The sequence below is a fragment of the Polyergus mexicanus genome, unplaced genomic scaffold (genome assembly GCF_030449975.1).
Source record: "Polyergus mexicanus isolate NDT 795.1 unplaced genomic scaffold, iyPolMexi1.0 SCAF_1, whole genome shotgun sequence".
Taxonomy (NCBI): domain Eukaryota; kingdom Metazoa; phylum Arthropoda; class Insecta; order Hymenoptera; family Formicidae; genus Polyergus; species Polyergus mexicanus.
The window spans coordinates 3,853,045-3,875,620 of NW_027223321.1; the positions used below are offsets into that span (position 1 = coordinate 3,853,045).

Below are 22,576 nucleotides of genomic sequence, written 5' to 3' on the forward strand. Positions count from 1 at the left end.
ATGGGGCCAATATATTATACTTATTACTACTTACGTATCATTAATATTAATAAATTTCAATATTCTTATAATTAATACTTATTTTTTATGTGTCTTAATTTTTTATGAAGCAAACCGTTCCAGCAGAAATACATCTCTTACAAATCTTATGATGCACGTAAAAGCAACTAGTTTCGCTAAAATATAATCAAGTTCAAAACAGCAAATGCATGCGTGCGCGCTTTGTGAGAGTGCATTGACCACAACGCATCACATGCAGCTTTAATTCTCGTAGAGATAAAAATTATCAATTGTTAAAAACATATTTTTTTAACTTCATGCAACAAAAATTACACCAACATATTTACATTCTTATAAGCTTATAAAAATTATAATTAAATATTACAGTGAAAAAAACAATGAAGGAAATATAAATTTGGAGCAATCGAGAATAAGATCGATAATAATCTTTCAATTTTTATTAAAAAAAAAAAAAAAAAAAAAAAAGATTAAATTTTGATTATTTTCTGCGTGCATTAATTAAAAAAAAAAAAAACTAGCTGATTATAAAAATATAATTATAAAGATGCATTTTTTTCAATATACGTTACTTGATTCCCTGTAGGATTAAAGTCCTAAATTATTCGCAGTTTTTCGATTGACGTAACGACCCAATAATTATCGAACTGAGCAGACGATTTCACTGGTATTCAACGGGTTCTTCAACAGACTGAACGAAATCGCGTGACTACGTTCGAGCATTCCGTGATGTATGTTCCGGGTCGGATACTTCGCATTGATAAAAAAAAAAAAAGAGCCTTTCGCGAATTCCCGCGCGAGAGCGAACTCGGTATTCCAACACGTGTACGGGACATTTATTACTTTTCCTCATTCCAGCGAATCAAGGTCGCAATAAAGGTTGTTCCACTTTGAACCGCGCAAACTGATGCAGGAAGCATCATATGAAAATTGAGATAGTTAAGAATTCCCTCTATTTAACTTTAAAACAAGAAGACACTTTGTGTATGTAAGAAAATACTTTTTAAAAATATTAACGTCGAATAAAATCATTTCCTATAGAAATAATACAGAAAATTCTGCTTTCAATAATTGGCGCAAAAATCACGCTATATGTTTTCTTCTATTATTCTTTTTCCAATATTTTTTGTGCGATAAAAGATAAGAGCGTGAAAAGCGTTAGAGCTTTATAATCTACCAGCAGTTGAAAAATTAAGAAGTTAAAAATGACAATTAGAGATTCCTATTATTTTTAATCGACTGCAACACAAATCATACTAATTATTGCCGAAATAAAGATTATTCTTACCAGCAACACCCAGCATGACCATCCTATCCTCATTCTAACAAATCACTAAGACTCATCAACAACTTCAATATCAATCGATCTATCACTAATCCCACTGTCACTGTCACTGCAACTGTTTATCAATTTTTTTGACACTATTATAAAAAACAATATCACTAAAATGATGATTTTCGCTTAACAATTATCTTCTGATTCACGAACGGCACGTGTTGACGAAGGGTTGTTCGAAGCTCCTTCAAAAAATCTTTATTCTGGAGGAACCTCTCGATACCGATGCTCGTTCGCCAAATCCACCTACAGCCGATCTGCTCTTCGAACTGGCGCGAAACGTCAGTTCTCCCGTGATGGTAGGAGACGAGAAGAGCCTCCCCACGTGGTCCACGTGGGGATAATATAGAAACGCAGAGTCTCCCCCTCGTGCAGCCGTGACCGAGAAAACCGGACCGCTGGTCGTCAGGTTGGTGGATAAGCGTGTCGTACCGGAGAGAAGGAAGAAGTCGGCCACAAGTCGAGCTCCTTCTCTTCGTTCGACTCTCCGCGAGAATCACGTCTTTACTCTCGGTCAATAAACTACACGCAGCATCGCACGCTTGTACTACGGTATACAAGGTGCTCGAAGTTCATCATACTTTCTTTCGCGCTCTTAGTTATATTTTTTCGTCGATTTAAAATATCGAGATTCCTGTCTTTAAATTTTTCATTTAAATATTGATTATGGGAAAATTGGAAACTGTAAAAAATACTGCGTTTTATTTAAATTAATTAAGAGGCTCGTAGACGAAAGAAAATGAGAGAAACGTACAATACACCTTGTATACTGTAGTTGTACTAATGTTCGGTTAATTGATGATATATCAACAGATTATTCTTTCTACAATTCCGGATCTAGTACTTTCGATGTGACACTCTATTGTGCCGAGAAAGTTTTTCCTTGCCATTGATCATCGCGATTTTTTTTTCTCGCGTGCGTAAAGCAGGTGACTCTACAGATCTATAGAATGCCGACAATCTCTATGTAATAATAGAAAGCCGAGATTTTTTCCCTTAAATATCAAACAATTGTTTCCCCCTCCCCCCCCAAAAAAAAATTAATTCGAAAATTTATTGGAATATTTAATAGATGAAAAATAATTACGTTAAAAACATTTGAGATTTACGTGAAAATACGTTTTTATTATAATAAAATTACAGTTGACCAGTCGCTGCAATTTAAATATTCGCATCGGTTTTACTGTATCGAGGAAAAAAATTAATCGACATGTACGGTACAATGGGTTAACCGGCGAGTTATTTTCTCTATGATTGCCACTTTATGTCTCTTACTTTCAATAATGCGATTAACAGTATAGGATTGTTTAGAGAAAGTCACCCAATTTCATATAAAGTATTCTCCATATAGTGGCATATTGATCATTGTACTCGATCGCTCTCGACATAATTCATAGTAACAGCTTATAAAAATGATTTTCATAAAGTGTATGTATGCGTGCGTAGTGCGTGCGTGCGTATATATGTGTGTGTTGACAGAACGTGTACTAATTTAAGACTCTTTTACGTTAACTATACCGTTTGTAAAATTGAACAGCTCGGAAATTTAGATTTGAATTAACTTCTTAAAAATGTAGTTCAAGCGATTTAGAGCCAAGATAATCTTATTGAATATATATAATTCATATAAGAAAACTGTCAAGTAATTAATTCAAAATTTCAAATATACCATTTAAAGGGAAATATCTGTTACTAAAAATAAAAACAAGTTAAAAAAATAAAAACACTTAGCTCTTTTGAAAAGTATCTTGTAAAAAAATGCATTGCATAATGTCGCACACCTGTATTACACTAAAAACACCATGCAATTTCAGACTGAAAGCGCAAACTTTCTCACCTTAGATTAACTCATCTGAGATTGCTTGGAAAATGCACTAAACACAATAATATCTATGTAATATCTGTGCAAAAATAACGGCGAAAGTCTTATTCTGCATATATAGTGCTCATTTTGAAACATCAAAAAATGCGATAAAAACGCGCTAAGATATAGACACGAGTCACATAAGAAGAACACTTTCTCACATTAATCATATTTCGCATTCGTTATGATATTCGCGCTTAGAATAATATGAATTTCTTATCTCTCCCCTCATTTTTGCGAAATTGCTTATGCGCTTTGAAGAGAGAACTTAAAAATATATTACACTCTTTAATTAATGCATCTCTTTAATTAATACTTGTCATTTAAGAGTCATTTACGGGACACCTTTCTCTTTCACAAATCAGCATTAACCAAAATTAATATTGTATAATAGATATAATTATCTTGTCTACTGAAAATATTCTATATTTTTTATAGCTTTGTAATTAACGTATTATATGCACATATCATAGGGGATTCCTTTTAAAATCACGACGCACTTCTACTTTTGTTCGCGGCGAGTAATTTAGCGTTGAAATAACGGGGTAATTAACGTATACGACCTAAGACCTTTTGCGTCAGTGACTTTCTTTTTTCTTTTCACAAAAGCGAAATATGCTGTATCCAAAATATACCGTAACTTTGCTCCACTTGAAATTTATTTCTTATCTTCTCTTCCGTTAAAGACGATATCCCGTTTCTAATATAACAGCTGCTCGAAGATGACAGAAGGGGCGAAAGCGGCGTTCTTCGCGTTACTCACGGATGGCGAGTTTTCGTTTCATTGTCAGTACTTACTGTCTTCGATAGTGTTAGCGATATGCTAACACTATCTGCGCGATGTGTCATCGCGAAGAAAATGGTACGCGGCTGAATTGTCTCGCGGAGAGGTCGTGAATAAAACGCGCTGCTAATTCCCGCTGATATTAAGAATTACCATTAACCTACTTTCGTAAGAGGATGAGTATATCACGAAGTAAAGGACATTCGCGCTTTGGAAAATGAGGTCTTAGAGAGTGTCTTATAGTCAATCGTATAATGAAGATTGGAGATCGCTGTTGTGCTGTAACAATTAAACAGGTATACTCTCTCGAGAAGATTGAATTAATCGGATAAAAGAATGGTAATTAAATTTTTGAAAGATAGAATATGATCTAAAAAAGAATCACGACAATAAAATCTTTTAAAACCTCAACACACAAGATAAATCTTGTATAATGTAAATATCAAACTAAAATTTTTGCGGCGTTCATTACAACGTTATTTTAGTGTTTATTAAAAAGTTATACCTGTCCAAGCCTAACAATTTATATCGTTTATAAATGCCTTTGGTGGCTTCCTTCGTCACTTTATAAGGTAATCGATAGACAGCTGATTGATATACGCAAATTCGCTGCGAGTCTTCTGTCGATCTGTAAATTGGCATTAAATTACCATCTACGAACGAACAGAATAAACACTCTATACTGTAAGAAACCGTAAGAATATAATTTCGGATGCCAAGCCGAACGTGGAAAGGGCAAATAATAAAATGACACAGAATATTTTTGAAAAAATTTCCTATGATAATATAATTTATTGTTAGAAAAAAAAAAGATATTAAACTTTTTAAAATTATTCGCATAATTTTATCTTGTAAATATTAAAAAAAAAAACCTATTTGCATATCTTTCATCTTTCTCGAATGAAAATTGCCATTTATGCAGCAGAGATTAATGATTATCACTCTCGCGACACCGGTCCCATTCTAAAAACAGGTTTATTCTCATTTTTCGTCGTTTCGATGAGAATTTTTCGAGAAAACGATCATCTCGTTCTTTCCTTTCCGGATTCGCGTCCGAATGACGGACAGATAAAACCGGCTAAAACAAACAAGTCAGAGAATGTAGGTCGCATATCCTCGCGTTTATAAATTCGTGAATTAAAATAGAGTCGAATAGATATCTATCATATTCTAGGAATAAACATTAAACGGAAATTGTTAGTAATAAAATATTAAAAATATTATATAATCTAATTATATATTGTATTTTTTGTAGAGAGGAATTTAATCGCATTGTCCCTTAATTTTTCAAACATTCAAGATATTTCTTTACATAATATTTTTGGGAATTTAAAATAAAATACACTAAAGTGAAACAGGTAAACGTGCTTCTCTTCGTAATTCAATCTCGTACTTTGAATCTCTTAATATTCTAATGACTTGTAATGAAAAAGGGGGAAACTATGAATCAGCACGCATAGAGGAATTGCGTATGGCTTTCTTGACGCTCGATTTCTAAAAGACTACGATGAGATAGATATCTTTGAATAAAAAAGGAATAAAAAGAAATAAGATAAGAGAGTGGGAAGGATGTTGGGTGGCGTTATGAATGAAAGTGGAACGCGGGTTGTTCTCTCGAATTTTCTTTTGATCATGCTTCGATCTTTAACTTCTGCAGATTAGAAAGGAGCGCACATACGAGGATTGTTATTATTATGAAGCTCCGAGAAGATTCTGCGGCGAAAGTCTTTCGCTAAAGATAGGCGAACGTTGGCATTTCTGCCACAACCGCGTGCATACATTGTAATCTTTATGAAATTGAGGGTGATTTCTGTGAAACGGTTTATTATCACTCGAGATATAATTGTAAAATATCAGAGATTGAAAATAGAGAAAGTTAGTATAAATTAAATACAAATATGTAAAGATAAATAATAGTGTAAGAAGTAGAAAAATAAATATAATTATAAAAGAAATATAATAAATAAAAATATAAAATGTAACAAATAAAATACTTTAAATTGTTATAATTGTTTTATTTTGATACAAGACTCTCACTCTTCTTTTAATAAATTTCTGTTATATGAAGTAGTTAATGCAAAATTTCTCGATCTTTACTTAAAATCATCATCATGCTGTATAAAACACGAGAGAGGAGTCCTATATGATTGTAATTTATATTTATCGTTATGATTCTAAAAAATTGATAGAAGTTTTAATCACGTCGATCGATGCAATCTATCGTCTAATTATACTTTCGAAAGTGATTAGTTTCACCATTTAGTGAACATCATCATCGGTTAATATTGATCGTAGAAATGTATAAAGATCATCCAGAAAGGTCAGTGAGCTTTTGATCTCCCTTACTTGATGTATAGGAATGAAAAGCAATGAAAGAAATTATTGCCTCATTTTATTTATATTTTTTATTTATTTTATTTTTATTTTTATTTTTTATTTTATCATAATGTTTGTTTATAAATTCTTGTTTTTTTGCTATTGAAAAATTAGAACTTGTGCAAATTATATGTCTTTGGTCTAATAGCTTAATTTTTTCTGTATGTTATAAGAAAATGACAGTTTCTATAAATAAATAAATAGGTATGTCATTAATCGCTTCCTATGTTTTCTCTCCTCTCTTTTAATTATATATTTTTATTTAATCATATTTTTTATCTTTTGTTTCTTCATGTTTATCACGTAAATAAAAATTTATCATGTAAATACTATGATATTTTTTGGAAAAGTGTCAAATTTGACTGAAGCTTGATATCGTATAAATAATGCGTTTCTTCGTCGCTACGTCATCGAGTGTAAAGGAACTCGCCCTGAGCTATAAACGAGTCTGAGATGTTTTACGGTTATTTTGAGATTTCAGGAATGCGATCCAATTTACGGTAACGATCTGCAGTCTGGAACATACGCCTCACTCATTTCGTGCCACGAGCTCCGAAGAGCGAAGACAACTGCATAGAATGGATAAGTGCGTTCGCATCTGTACATGCTTTATCATGAAATACTGATGAAAATGAGTTAATATTTATAATTTCAAGGCATGCAAATTCAAGAATCGAGACTGCTACTTGTTAGCTTAATACAATATAAAATTCTGTTATAGTTGTTAAAAATCTTGTTATGTACGATTTGTATCGTAATCGCAATTATATAAATGTAATCAATAACATGATTAATTACATGCAAATAAAAAGATGCTTCAAGTATATGAAAATATTACTTTATAAATTCTCGATTAATTTTATTAAATCGTTTTCTTATTTAGATCGCCATTTCGATTAATATCCCGATCAAGGATTCGATCCCTGTGACCTTACCTCATCCTGAATGTTATGCAATGACATCTCCATCGTCTTTTAGCTCGCGGACTTTGACAAAACGCGACGGATATATTTGCATACCGCGCCTTTATCTCGTTCGCCATACGTATAAATCCATATTCCCGTTGCAGTAAATCTGCGGCGTCTGTCGCGCGCACACGTGATTTCATAAATCACGAGGACCGAAAGCAACTGCACAAAGCCCGCCTTCTAATTAAAAGAGAAAGAAGCACTTTTCTCACGCGTCTGACTGCAACCCAGGATGATTCTGAGAGAAAATCCTGAACTGAGATTTTTTTTGTTCCAATATTTTCTGAATTTGACATCTGAATATAAAACTATCATGACGCTTTTCTTGAGAGTTCTTGTATTATTTACGTTATAAAATTTAAAGATCGCAAATCTTACACTGAGATAATTAACGTGTGATATGCGTAACGCGCGACAACGATTTCGCCGTACTTTGCGCCGTTATTTTCCGCAAATTTCCATGACTATTTATTTTAAATATTTTACAAAAGGAGGGATAATCACAAGATATATGCATACGTGATGATTTATATCATATCTTTGTCATGTTTTAAAGACGAGCGTCTGCGTAAGTTATTATATGCTAAACTCCCACACAAGTTCGATTTAATCAATGAAATATGTACGCGGTTGAAATTTTCTCACAACGTTTACTGACAAAAATTCTTAATACAATCGAGTCTACATACAGTGTTGTTGGTCGCAATCATTTTTTCGTGAGAGTAAAATGCAATATACTCGAAAACGATGGTCCCAAGTAATAACGACAGACGAGACGTTTCAAAAAGTAGAAACGACGTCGTAGAAAAGAGATAGTAAAATAAAAATAGCTAATAAAATAATCAACTGACAGTGGTGGGGCTTTAATCGGTTCTCTAAAGCGGCTGCAAGATATTTTATAATATATCGCTAGTAATATAATTTTTTGAGCGAATACGCACCGTTCATCGAAGCGGAGAATAAAAATAATGGCGTGCGATATAATCAATAACCAATCGCCGCCCCAGAACGCGTCGCGAAAGACTAGAATGATTAAGAATAAACACGCCGGGCGCGATTGGAAACATAAGATATATATACCTTTAACAACGATTAATAGTGATAATTATTATTACAGTGTTACAACGATATGATGCGGTTCGACATCCTTTTTGATTTCCAGCGAATATATAATGTTTGTATTTATATACCTATGTAATACATATATAATAGCGCGAGCAATACAATATATACAAATGTTACGACGCAAAATTGAATCTCATTGTGTTTTCAAGATGTAACAAGGAGAATTGAGTTTTTCTGTAAACTGCATTTTTCTTCGTACATTTTAAATGAATAATCATGATTCGGAATAACAAATAAATATCAAGGCAGACATATATAAAAAATAATATCCGCTATTATTTTACGAACAACATTCGAATTTTTTTCCCTATGATAAGATTGGAAAATAATTTATATTGAATATTACACAATAGAGCACAATCTCCTTCAAAGTGTGTGCGGATACATGTATGCACTGATTATTTTCGTTCAATAGAACATTTTTCATTTATAAATAAAATTAAAAATATGCAAATATATCGAAGAATTGACAAATGGCGCGTATAACTAATTAAGGATACTATTTACGCAATACTATACTAAATAAAATACTTACACATTTTGCGGTCTTTATAAACTCCTGTTGCGTTTTAATATGTTGATTATAATTTTTTTTTATTTTCGTCATTTATCACAGCATCACGCATATTACAGTGTTTTGCGTTCTGCATCCTACTTGTGCTTCAGCCAGAGAAAGTAGCATCGTTAATTATACGTATGCTTCAATGTTTCGTAGAAGCATCTAACGAGAGAAAGATTCATTTCTAAATATATAATATACTGTGCATCGCACCATGACACCTTATAATTGCACAGCGACATCGAGACTTGTGCAAACATACTGGACGAATTTAGAAATTTGTGGACGGACTGCCATTCTTACGCGCATGTCGACGAATCATTCAATTTAAATGATATTTTATCCTCCGTCATTCCTCAACTAGCAATTTGAAAATTTCTTCTAAACCTATTTCAATTATTTCACACACCTAACTATACGAATACATCTCGTACAAAATTTCAATAAATTTTAAAAGTCAAAGATAAGACATTTCAAATTCCTTAGAATTTGATTAATTCAACGTGCCCGATTTTTTCCGCCTTCTTTCTTTCTCTCTCTCTCTCTCTCTCTTAGTCAGTGCGCTCGGAAGCGAAACTCTCGAGATCCACGTAGTGTCCGTTCATGTTGTCCTCCAGCAGCTGAGCGAGATCCCTGCGTAGGGTCTGGAATTCCGGCCTGCGGTCAGGATCGGCGTGCCAACATCGGGATATCACCCTGAAGAGCTCGCTTCGACAGTGCGAAGGCCTCTCCAAACGATAACCGTTGTGCACGTTCCGCATGACTTCCCGCGCCGTCATATCCGGGTACGGTGTTGAACCTGAAGAGAGAATGCAAGATGGTGCGATCATTATGATGGGATATCAGGCCGCGGTTAGTAGGATGTTACCATATCAATTCATCGATTAAACGCACATTGTTCTAACAAGATACAAACTGTTCCATAGATAATATATGATATTGTTGTTCGCATCAAATGTTTGATTGCCATATCAATAGAAAAACGCGCTACAAAAATAGATAATAATATTTTATGATAATATTTTATATTTCGATCGCACACGCGTTTCTTAATGTATTAATTAAAGAAAATTAATCGAATGAGTAATATTTAATAAATGGAACAATGAAAAGACAATAATATAGTAATTAAAAATGCATCGATTATGTTGTTCTTAACATTTGTTTTACAACATTTATGCACATATGCTATTAGCATAAACGTGTCTGCGAACGTGTATTTTTATTTTCATATCAAATAACAGCGAGACAACAAACGGACTCTCGAATGTCGATAATATTTATTCCAGCAACAAGCTACCGTACTCGGATATACCACAAACAGAGTACCTACCTAGAGTGACGATTTCCCACATCAGAATCCCGAAGCTCCAGACATCGGTCTTCGTCGTAAAAAGAGAATAGATCAATGATTCAGGGGCCATCCATCGGATCGGCAAGGCGTTCCTCCCGTGCCTAGTCTCGATTACCTCGCCGTCTTCGTTGGCAAATCTCGACATGCCGAAGTCGGCGATCTTGCACAGCTTGTTGTGATCCACGAGGACATTTCGGGCGGCGAGATCGCGGTGAATAATCTGCGCACAGAAAGAACAAAGTCATCGATAAACAATCGGCACTCGAGAGATGTGTGTTCCATTACGGGTTTGCGATTGCTTAAGACTTAAGAGAAATTACAGCGCAATATTATGAGTACTCGATACTTGGATACGACAAGTCATTTGAAGAAAAACTTAGCCTTGAATCCGAGCTCATGCGCGACGAGACGGGATTCGACGCCGTGAAACGAAGTATGTCTGCAAATATTATTTTATCGACACGAGCCAGGTACTCGTTTGACCTAATAAATCTAGCAATGTTAATCCGTCGACGTACATATATGCAAATACTACTGGAAAATAAGTAAGATTTCTGGAAAGAATAAACTTAAACAGGAATATAAATTTCGTTGACAGATGGTCACGTGCGTATAATGACAGCTGCAAGGAACAGCTGCGTCTGCTTAGTCGTCAAATATAAGAAACAATTCAAATGCAAAATCGTTCAGGTACTTTGTAATTTAATCGTCAATTATAATATTTGTACATTTTGTGCCATGATTGTGCATAGCTATCATTATTATTAATTATACATTAATTAATCATTATCTCTCTCGTGCACTTTTTTGGCCAAACGAAATTTTCGCTAAACAGCAAGACCGAAAGCCATGAAGAAAGAAGATCTAAATAATAATTATTACACGCAACAACTGAATGATGCAAACGCGATGTTACGAAACATCGAGTCGCACCAGCTGTGCCTGCCGTATTCAATTTGAATGCAGAGGCGCATCCAGAATGCATCCACGCACATCCGCAGCTGGTACGCGCACTATCATTTAGCCCGCGTATCTGTGTATAATTGTCTATTAAAACTCGAGAAGCTAATTTTTGTTTTCTAGAAGCTATTATACAACGGAAACTGATAATTCGACATTTTATCGAGCGCTTACGAAAGAAGTTTTGGTTTTTTTATTCCTCTAATTGCCGTTAATCGTCAGGTATATTCTACTAAGAATGACGTTCTTAGAATACGCGTCTATTGCTGATTCCGCGCAAATTTCCCTCTTCCTCTTTGTCATGTAAAAACCGATAAGCTACTCTACAAAAGAATTTTGAAACAAGCAAATATTTATTTCATTAATCACGCGTTTAGATCTCAATTTAATCTATTTAATTCTACTTTAATATTTTAATTCTATTTTAATATCTCATTCTAAATTCTCGACGAAATAAAGCAGATCGTATAAAAAATGGATTGTTGTTAAAATATATCCTTGAGAACCATTTATTGCTCTCAAGTCGGATGAAGAAACTAAATAAATATTTCCAAACTCGTTCTTTATGAGAGATAAAACTCAATCTTTGCCTAGTGACACAAATCTCCAAGCGGGAACGATCCTTCAACAAACGTCACGGTGGAAGTTTTACGACTGTGCGAAAATGTTTGAGATTAAACATCATTAGCGGGTTATTTGTCAAACAGTCGATGCTCTCCATGGCCTTCCACAAAAAAATTAGATATCCTTGAAACACCTCTACTTTCTTGTAAATGAAAAAAAATTATGCTGCGTTTTTTATCAATTTTTATATATGGATAAGGGACATATGAAGAGAAATTTCAATTTTTCTCTCAAATCAAAATAGCCGATTGCTTCACGGTAAAAATTGCGCTAAAGCTATTCTATTGAATTCCTCGAATCGCTAATGTTATTGTTTATCGTAAAATTATTTCTTCCGCGATATTAAAGAAGAAATAATAAGATTGTGCGCTGAAACGATCCAATTGCTGAGATGCTATAACTGTGCATTATTACACGCGTCAATTCTTGTGATCGCATCACTGCAATTACAACTTCACCAGTCACATTTTGCCATTCTATACTCTTAACTGCGCAAAAAGTATTCACCATAAATCGCAAATGCGAATAAGATTATTAGTAATTGACCATAAAAGTTGCCAAGTATAAGTAGCGATAGCGTGTTGCGATCTCGTGAGCAATTAACGTCCGTGGTTTAAGAAACTACAGCGTATTCGGGAAGCCTTGAATTATGAAAATATAAATATAATTGACAAAGTTAATAATAAGCAAACAAGTTCTGAACAAGACATTTAATTATAACAATATTATTAGATGTACTAAAAATATATTATATGCATTAAATTGAAAAATAAATGCAAACTCGTTAAATTTCTCCGAATCATCAAAACTCAAATATTCGACATCTTCTCGTAAAGTGTTGTAAATCTATCCGTAAATACAATATATACCCAAACTTATTCCTCGACGAGCGTTTAAGGTGATGGCTAAAGAATTAATCGCTCGACCGATATCGCTTTTACGGTGGGCTCGTTAATCTTGTGTAGATTAACGAGGAAGGCTCCATCTAAACACTTTAAACGACTATCGCGGTTCCTTTCTTTTCGTGTTTCAATCTCACTCCCAATTCCGACCCATCCTTTCGGCGGTATGTATCGAAGCGCACTCATGTCACCGAAAAGAAAGAAAGCAAGGGAATCACGAGGATCGCCAAGCGATCGTCAAGTGGTCGGTCTTGAACGACTTTTTCTCCTATAGCAGAAGACAATTAGTTGCGTCGAGAAACCTGGAGGTTCTTCGATCCACAAATAAGCCGTGCGTAATAAAGAAAAATTAATTAGCACCCTATTGCGCATTGACGATCTTGCGAGATTGAGGGTCGATGTAGTCATCAAGGACTGTTAGAATGTATCGGCGTAATAATTCGAAATTTTATTATTTTTGTATAACATGTTGTATGACGAAAGAAACATTTTTTTTCTCCTTGATGGACGACAATTAGTTATCAAGACCTTGCGGATTTTTAGCTCCATTTATTATATCGAGACTAAATTCCGTATCGAGATTTATTGCCACTTGTTTTTTTTTTTTCGTGTTTTATCGCATTTTTTTCTCGATAGCATATTGTGCATATAAATCGACAAGAAACTAGAAAAAAAGCACAAAAATACTATCTATTCCATGTGAACATGAATGTGGAAAATAAACTTTTACTTCTATCCATAAATATGACATAAATGTTAAAACTTATCAGCAGTTCCCATAGCATTAAAGAGATTACTTTGTAAATTTGTCTTTGGAGAAACACAGAGAATCAGTTAAATCCCGTTGAACTTTAACGTTTATGGGAATTATCCTAAACATGTAAAATAATTTCCGTACCTTCTTTGACGCGAGATATTCCATGCCTCTAGCCACGCAATATCCGAAAACCGTGAGATCTCTGGATGTCAAGGCTGCTGAGTCCTCGCTAAAATTGTAGAAGTACTGTCTCGTGCGATGATCACGCAGATACGCGAGCAGTTTGCCGTACATGACGTACTCCAGTATGAGATAATGAGGCTCTGTAATCAGAAAGAAATCACGCGTTGTGTTTTTTATATTTATTCATGGACGGCGCATTGGAACTCCTGCGTTTCGAGTAAAATAAAATCTCAATCAGCGAAGGCTAAATCTTATCCGTCACACACAACCCGTTTCTAAAGAATATAAATCTTATTCATCGCATAACTTGGGGATTTAAATGAGTAATGCAAGCTTTAAAGAACAACGAGCGTACAGTATTATGAGTAGATATTTCTATAATGAATACATGGATAGCGTTCGAATGACGGTTTGTCATTTGAGACACGCTCTGTTGCATTTCAGCAAACGGAAAATATTGTCGCGCATAGATAAAGTGGCACTTCTCTCTCACTGTCTCTCTTTCTAGATTATGTTTTCCAAAAATGTTAATAAATATATAATCACATGTTTGAATTACGAATTCCTGCGACAACATATATAATTTTTTATCATTAATGACTGCGTCTTGTATACATTATTGTTCATTTAAATAAAATTCCGAAACTTGTACGCGAGAAGTATTTAAATTAAATTATATTTATATAAAATTTATTTAATTATAGAAATTAAATTTACATGACATCGAATATAAATCAAGAAGCACATAAGTGATTACAAAACTGCATGGCAAGATTGCGAAAAGAAATATTCAGCGTTCGAAGTAATTCAAATGATTTACTTGAAAGAGTTTTCGCTCGAGTAACGTCAACTTGATTGTAACTTATGGAGCCGCTTTTGTCGGTACATCGCCATTGCAACAGCTTGTATTAGGTCAACATCGCTACCCTCTAATAATTCTTGTTCGCCAAGTGGTACACGCTCCTCGTGTCCGGATTAATTTCAGACGTCAATATGTTTTTCAGAGTGAATTAAACATGACATAATGTCTGTAGCATCGGTTTCACGTGCGTGTAAATCGTGCGTTATTAACCGTTTATTAGTAATTTAATTTTGTCATATTGTAGTGAAATAGCCGTATCATATTACCACGTCATTACTATGTTTGCTAATACAAAAATATTAATGTAATAACTATTAATTATATCCGACGAAGAAGATCGCGTATTCGTATTTGGTATTCCTGCACAAGGTAATAATTTGTTCAAAAGATAAAATAAACATTTTTGTAAAAATGTATGAGATTACTATTAAAAAAAAAACAAATTTTACAGAGTTTCTTATTACAATTTTACGTACATATTTGTGATCGACATATAATTATAGTTTTTTAATAAAAAAATATTATTCTTAATATTTATTATGCAATTAGATGTTAATTTAGAAAATTTTGACTGAGAATAAAATTAAAAAATAATCATGTATAAGACAAAATAATTTTTTTCTGAAAAAAAAAAAGTGCTCGAATATCCATTTTTTTTTCGTCGATGTGCATAATATATCGAGAGTTTATTGTAATATGCATATTCATTGAATTCGTGCCAGTTCTACACTAACTCTTTCATGCAAAAATCGCGGATCCACGCCTATGTCGATCGATATGGCACGCGTGTGATACAATAGCCGTGACGAATGCAAAGCAATACGAGTACGCGACGGTGATACGCGGGTTGGTATCGTTCTCGCTTTTATGTAAATCATATTTCGCACATACAATAACGATAGAAATGCGCAGAATGACATTCGCCAAGCGGCGAAAAGATCAAAAAGAAAATAAGACTATATTTATCCGATGCTTTTTGGAAGGACGAAGAATGAGAATTGAGATATCCTTTCGGATTAGAATTTTTTTCTCATCTTATGTACGTCGTATGCAAATCGTCTCGAGAAAGAGAAACGGCAGATTGTAAACGAAACTACAACGCGGTGGCATTGAAAGATCTTCATTTTAAATCGTAGATTTTAAGATTATAAAAAAAAGGATGATATAGGAACAATTGATTCTATCAAATTGTTGGGGCAATTTCGTTCACCGAATAAGAGGCAGAATATCAAGAATACTTTGAACGGGATACGAAATATCGTCGTAAAGCGACGAACGCTTAAGCTTGCAGAACGTTATCTGCATGAATTTATGCCAAAAAAGAAAACATCCCGTTCCCGGGCTCGCAGATTTTAAAGAATGCCGCTCCTTAATGTCGCTTCTATTTCATATACTCGTACGTTGTCTTATCTGTGAAAGCAGATAAATAAGCCGAAACTCGATTAAGGGCAAAAAGAAAAAAAAAACAAAGAATGGCCAAATAAGAAAAAGCCATCACTTTTATTAGACGCGAATCATTTTTATTACACCGAGAGAGAACATTTTTACGAAAAAAACAATTCATTAATGCAATCTCGCAATTTGTTTTTTTTTTGTCTTTATCAAACAAATGATAACATTTGAGACTTGAGTGTTATTTAACGCATATAATGCATTGGAAAAATGTTATTAATTAAATATTTATATTTTTCTACGAAACATACGATTGTTTTTTAATACGTCAAAAATGTAAAAATTCGTCGAACTTGTAACTTTGATTAGCGGTTCTCCAGCCGCTAATAATTTGCTTAGTGGCCGAACTAACCGTTGAACGTGAGTTTTATTATCGTCCAAACGGCGATCGTAAAACGGTCAAAAGACTGGCTTTCTGGCTTTGACAAACGTCACCGGGAAGAAATTCGAACATGACCGCAAACGATAACGGCAGTGGGGCCGAAATTTAAATGTCGTAAATTTTATGCGGTGACCCGTCTCGTGTGGGCCGCCAAGAACTTTTCGCGTTCTATTGTGTGAAAGCAGAGCCATGGAAATGAAGAAGGCCCTTTAAGAGGCCCACTCCTTGAGATGCGTCAGCGATCCCCGAAAGTTGCAGACACACCTCTAAAGATCTCGATTCGTCGCCGTAATCATTTCAATTTTTACTACTATCACAACGAACGTTTTTATCGTTATCGAGAATTATTGCGAATTCATGAATTTCTTTCCGAATTTATTTCTCACCAGTTCCCTTCACGAACAATTATTTTCGGCGAATAACGCTGCCAATTTTCATTGCGTTTATCCCTTAGTATTTTTCTCTTTATTAATGAATTTTAATTCTTATTAAAATGTAAAAATCCCCATTCGTATAAATTAAAAAATTATTTTTAAAAAAAAGTTTTTTTTTGTATACAGTCTTCTACTAAAAAAATATCTATTAAAACAAAATAATTAAATTCTCAATAGTATGTATCTATCAATAACAGAAAAAAAATATATATATAATGGTGCGACTTTACTTTATTGATCGAAACGTAGGATAATGCAGTCGAAAGTTTAAATGAGGGTAGATCATGTATCTCGATCGCAATCGTCACTCGCTTTTTTATTTAGTTTCTTGCGATCCAAAAGGAACGATTGTCTCGCGGGTATACCAACTTAATAAATGTATTATACCGCGAAGAAGTGCGTCGCTGGGATGCGTATGGAAATTTATACGAAAGATGCGAACGACGATATCGAGCAGCGTGAAAGGAAAGATGTATAATGGCTCTGTCCCGTTTGTAGTCCATCCCGACGCATGTGAGATTGTCCGAGCAAATTTTTGATGTCTCTACCATAAATTTGTTTGTCACGAGAAAATCGCGCGAAATGCGTCGAATCAATTTCACCGATCTACGATGATGTATTTTTTTATATTCACCGATTTTCACAAATTTGGAAAGTCAAAAAGAATATATTATATATGCAAGAGAGAAAAAAAATTATTTTACAAAACTTTTAGAGAAAATAATTATATTAGTAGCTTAAAAAAGATTGGATATTATAATATAATCAAAAAATATAATTATTCTTTATATAAATAGAAATATGGAATTAAATATGATATTCGATAAAACTTTCAATACTGTTTAAAAATAATATAAATTATTTTCTGTGCATAAAATTTTGTACATCTTTCTTATATTATTGTCGAAAGTTTTAAAAAGACATAATAAATTTCCTTTCGTAATTTTTCACGATCCTTTTAAAAGAGTAATTTTATTGGTGCAATTACCCGCACAAAAATTACTTGCCAATTCGTTGCGCATTCGCTTTCAATAATGAAGGCGCGGTGCATCAAGAACCTTCGATTATTCGATCCTACGTTGTGAAGCAGGATGCAGCAGTTTTTAATCAATCATGCTACGATGAAATAACAGGACCGTCCGTCGATCGTACTTTTCTTTGCAAATTGATACAATCACCGATATTTTTACACAAGCTTTATGCGCAACAAAAGGCAACTATGCCATATCATCAACAAGGAAATTAATTCCGAGAAAAAAACGTAAATTTATTTATTCACTTCTTGCACTTATGTGCATAAAGACAGATTTTGATTCAGACAATTCTGATTTTTAATGTCGAAGAATTAGCAAGATGATTGCAAGAAAGATACATAAATTGTTTACGCAATTGTTTAATTTGTAGCTGTCAAGTTTGTAGAAGTTAACTGTCTATTACAGCGCAGGTAATGACTACAACAAAACGAATAAATCTTCCTGCGTCAAAACGATTCCCACGTAATTATCGTAAAAACTGTCTAATTCATCTAATTCTAAGCGAACACAATCACGGTAAAGATAAACATTTTTATGCTTATAGTTTAATCGTTATCGCGAAAATTGTATCCAAAATATGTAAACAAATTATTCAACAATAAGACATACGAAAAACATTTCGTCGACATAAATTACTGCTTTTTGACGTACACGAGCGATTCAAAGAGGCAATAAAATTTTTTAAAAGATGTTTAGACACGTAATAAAATATTACACTGAATCGAATCACGCGTATATCGGACGAAAACGTGATCGAGAGCTATCGTTCCATTGCGACAGGCGTTAACTACTGTGCGAAATGTTCGCGAAAATCTGAATAACTCATCCACGTAAATTTCGATTAAAGGCAGGATTTCGCGAAAGGCTAGAACCATCACGAAATGCTCATCGTAACATTTCGATTGGAATAGTCGCATTCGAACACGGTTCTATCTCTCTCGTCTCGGACGGGGGCTTGATTGCTTAATTATCATACGATCCGTGTATTCAGCGTCGAGAGAAGTGCCGGCAGTTAAAACGCTATCAATTTTTATAAAGTTTACGCTGCCAAGGCTTCGAGCGCGCGACAACCAAGGTCGAAGATAAGTGACGGTAATGAGGAGGATTCACCGAACAGCTACAGGTGCAGCACCGATTACGTGCTGCCGATGCAAATCGAAATAAAGACGCGAGCGGATCCGTTGCCGCGACAAATCGCCCCATTCGTGTCGCATCGTCGGTTATACGTATCCAAAAATACTATATAATATATATATATATATATATATATATATATATGGTATATGTTTGCTCGTTAATTATATCGTAGGATCCTTCACACACGTGCACAACCAGTGCAAGAATTAAGGCAAAAATAATTTAATTTAGAAAAGATGAAATGTAGAATACGCGTACGCTGGGTAAAATATATTTCAACTAATAATGCGTACGTCTTTGATATATTTGTTATTAAACTCACCTTCCTCGGTGCAACAGCCCAAAAGTGTTACGACATTCGGATGACTGCCTAATTGTTTCATAATTTCAAGTTCTCGATCCAAGTCTTCCTTTTCACGATCGGAAGCACCTTCCTTGATGGTTTTTACCGCCACTAGTCGAGTCGTGCCCTGATGACCTGTCAGGTCATCGGCTTCGGCTTTCCACACCTAATATCGATACGCACACATACATACACACACACACATACATATAATTACGTACACCATGCGTTTGCTAAACCAAAAAAAAATTTTTGTTTTTCTCAAAAGATATTTAAATATAATTTAAAGTTAATTATTTTAAAATATTTTTACTCCACATACATTTAATCTAAATCATATTAGCGATCAAAATAATATGGATCAGTGTAATTTACCACAAATGAATTGGATATACTATTCCTAATGTGTGCTTAATGTTATCAGCGATATAATATTTATAAGTGTAAAGTCGGAAAATATATATAATCATCAGAAAATAGACGTATCAATCATCGATCCGCCTTTTTATCGTTAGGGAGAAAATTTACCATAACGAATTAAATGTTCCCGCGTTTTTCCTCACACAATCTCTTTTGTATAATAATTCGATTATACTGATATTACGCTATCTGTTTATTATGAAATCTCATTAATGCAATGCGAAATCGCATACGCCAAACGCTGCTATTTACAAATAAAACGCGGATTTCTTCAAATAGACAAAGAAATAAAATCACTTCATAGGATAAATGCCGAAGGAAGAAACTGCTGAACTTATCTCGAAGATTATATTCCCGCGTGAATCTACCTCGGATATTTCATAAAAACCATCCGACAGTCACAAATTACAGGCTTATTTTTCATTTCATTGTTTATTTTCACGCCGGAATGTGCCGCAGAAAATAATATTCCTCCTCACCTGACCGAAGTTTCCTTGCCCAAGAACTGTCTGTAACCTAAGCTTATCTCTAGGAAACTCCCATCTGGATTCTTGAGACGGTAGAGGCGGCGATTTCTCAGCTTCGTGACACTGCACAAAGAATCGCGCGCAAAACGAGCATTAAACTGCAGTTTAAAATTGTTCAGGAATAGCTAATTGATATGCACGAGAGCGAACATCCGACACGTCGTCGGAAATTAACGTCTCGCGTCTATCGTTGTCGTATTTCTTCTATGTTAAAGAAATAGACTGTCAGGATTTTCTACTCGTGTATTTCGACGCATAGACTTTCCTAAACGCTAAATGTTTAAGGAATTAAATCTATTATGTGATATTGCAAATGTGACATTTATACAAATTAAAAAATTATTAAATTAAAAAATAAAAAAAGAATAATACAATTAGATTAAAAAAATAAAAAATTAATGCAAATTAAATTAAATAGATTAAAGATAGAGACACAATTATAATTAAATAACGTAAATAAAATAATATCCAAACATCGATATGTAAAAAATTATTTACGCCAATTTTTGACACGATTCCTTAAACGAATCAAATCATTTTGCAGATAATTAAATGTGTCAGACGGATTATTATACAAAGTGGTCGCTGTCGTATTAAATATGCGTGCGTTAATTTCTCACCAAGTGTTGTATCCTCGGTAACTTCGTGATCGCTTTCTCGATAGAGGTCTTGAAGTCGCCGTTTTCGAGATTAAGAGCGTCCTTCCTGCAGCTTATCTCCGATGACGTGTCCGACTCTTCGAGCACCTGCATAAGCAAATCAACGTCAGTGCATGCAACAACACATGCCGTATGCAACGCGCCGCCAGCACGCGTGCGTGTGTTATTACGCACGAGATGAGGGAAGCCTGCTCGAATCGGTCGTCACTCCCGTTTAATTAGGAAACGCAATGCCGCATAGCAATGAAGATCGGCCAAAAAGATCAAGGCGTCCCCCGAGTGTATTTTCTCAAGCAATATTACTGCAATAAAATTAGATGTACCTATTACGACTCTACGCGAAAATACGATGTTGACTTTTTTTTACGACGGCGATAAGATACGCACAAAAATGATGTAAATATAACCGCGCCTATCTACTATAATAATGCTTCAAATCAATCATAACAATGTTAAAATATTTGCTAACTAAAAATAGCTATACGAAAGTGGGAAGTACTCTATGTGTTATTACATATAATATCATTTATTATACATATTTGTCTATATTAAATCTTTCTTTTAATTTACAGAAAGACATGAAAATTATTCATGTTTATAATAAATAAAGTTATTAAATAATGTTATTAGCTATACTTTTATAATAAAGTTATGTTTAACGTTTTTAAAATTATAGTCTTAAATTTTTTTTTTTATAATTTTTATAAGATTTATAATTTTTTAATTTAATAAAAATAAAGCTCTTATATAATATATAAAGAATCTTAAATCTTTGATATGATATTAAATTAAGAAATCTATTCTAATAATTGTGTGTAGATAAATAGCGATTTGTTCAAAATTAGAAATTAAGATTGCAATTAATTAAAACCAAGTATGTTGTCAAATTATTATTCTCGGTTTCGTCATGTGTGTTATTCTTCGACATCACACGAGAATTATCGAAAGCATAAGATGTGTGATTGTACGAGCTCGCTTTATTATCGAAAAACAAAGTTACCTCGCGCACGAAAAGACATACAATACGAAATGAAATAAAACTTCGTGTTACTTTTACTGCTACAACTTTGCACAACGTATTATCTTATATGTTTCGAAGAAAGTCATTTTACAACGAAAAGCTCGATCATGTTATACGAGAATAATCAAGAAAGCAGATCGGTTTGTCTGTCTACGATGAATTTTTCAATTTCGCGAAACACAGTACGTTCAAATTCAGCATCAGACGAGTTTCAAAGCGGTCCTATTTATTTGGTTCTTGTACTCGTTCCTCGTCTCCCTTTTCTTTCGTTTACATGCTCCTTTTTTTAATCGTCCATACAAGCCTTTGTACCGCCATTCAGATTTATTTCCATGACTGTCAGATTAAATTTAAATTTATGTTCGCATTATTATTACGAACATGAAAGCATTTCGCTTATGTCATTTCCGGATATTTTACGTTATTTTTTTTTCTTTGCTGTTAATTTTGATACTAACAAATTTGTAATACATGCTATTCGTTGAATAAAAAAAA

At 33.9% G+C, this 22,576-nt stretch overlaps 1 protein-coding gene across 3 annotated transcripts in view; it reads right to left on the reverse strand.

Annotated features, from left to right (window-relative positions):
* Nucleotides 1-7,980: 7,980 nt before the first annotated feature.
* Nucleotides 7,981-22,576, reverse strand: part of LOC138932059 (uncharacterized) — a 158,227-nt gene continuing 143,631 nt past the window's right edge. For 2 of the 3 annotated variants that reach the window (XM_070293573.1, XM_070293562.1), the window contains 6 exons: nt 21,022-21,147; nt 20,354-20,464; nt 19,434-19,620; nt 13,769-13,950; nt 10,364-10,604; nt 7,981-9,829 (listed from right to left, as the gene is read on the reverse strand). In XM_070293573.1, coding sequence (XP_070149674.1) covers nt 9,582-9,829; nt 10,364-10,604; nt 13,769-13,950; nt 19,434-19,620; nt 20,354-20,464; nt 21,022-21,147 — 1,095 coding nt within the window. In that variant the 3' untranslated portion in view covers nt 7,981-9,581. Of the gene's footprint in view, nt 9,830-10,363; nt 10,605-13,768; nt 13,951-19,433; nt 20,465-21,021; nt 21,148-22,576 lie in introns of those variants that run through there. The other variant, XM_070293584.1, reaches the window with a different exon arrangement.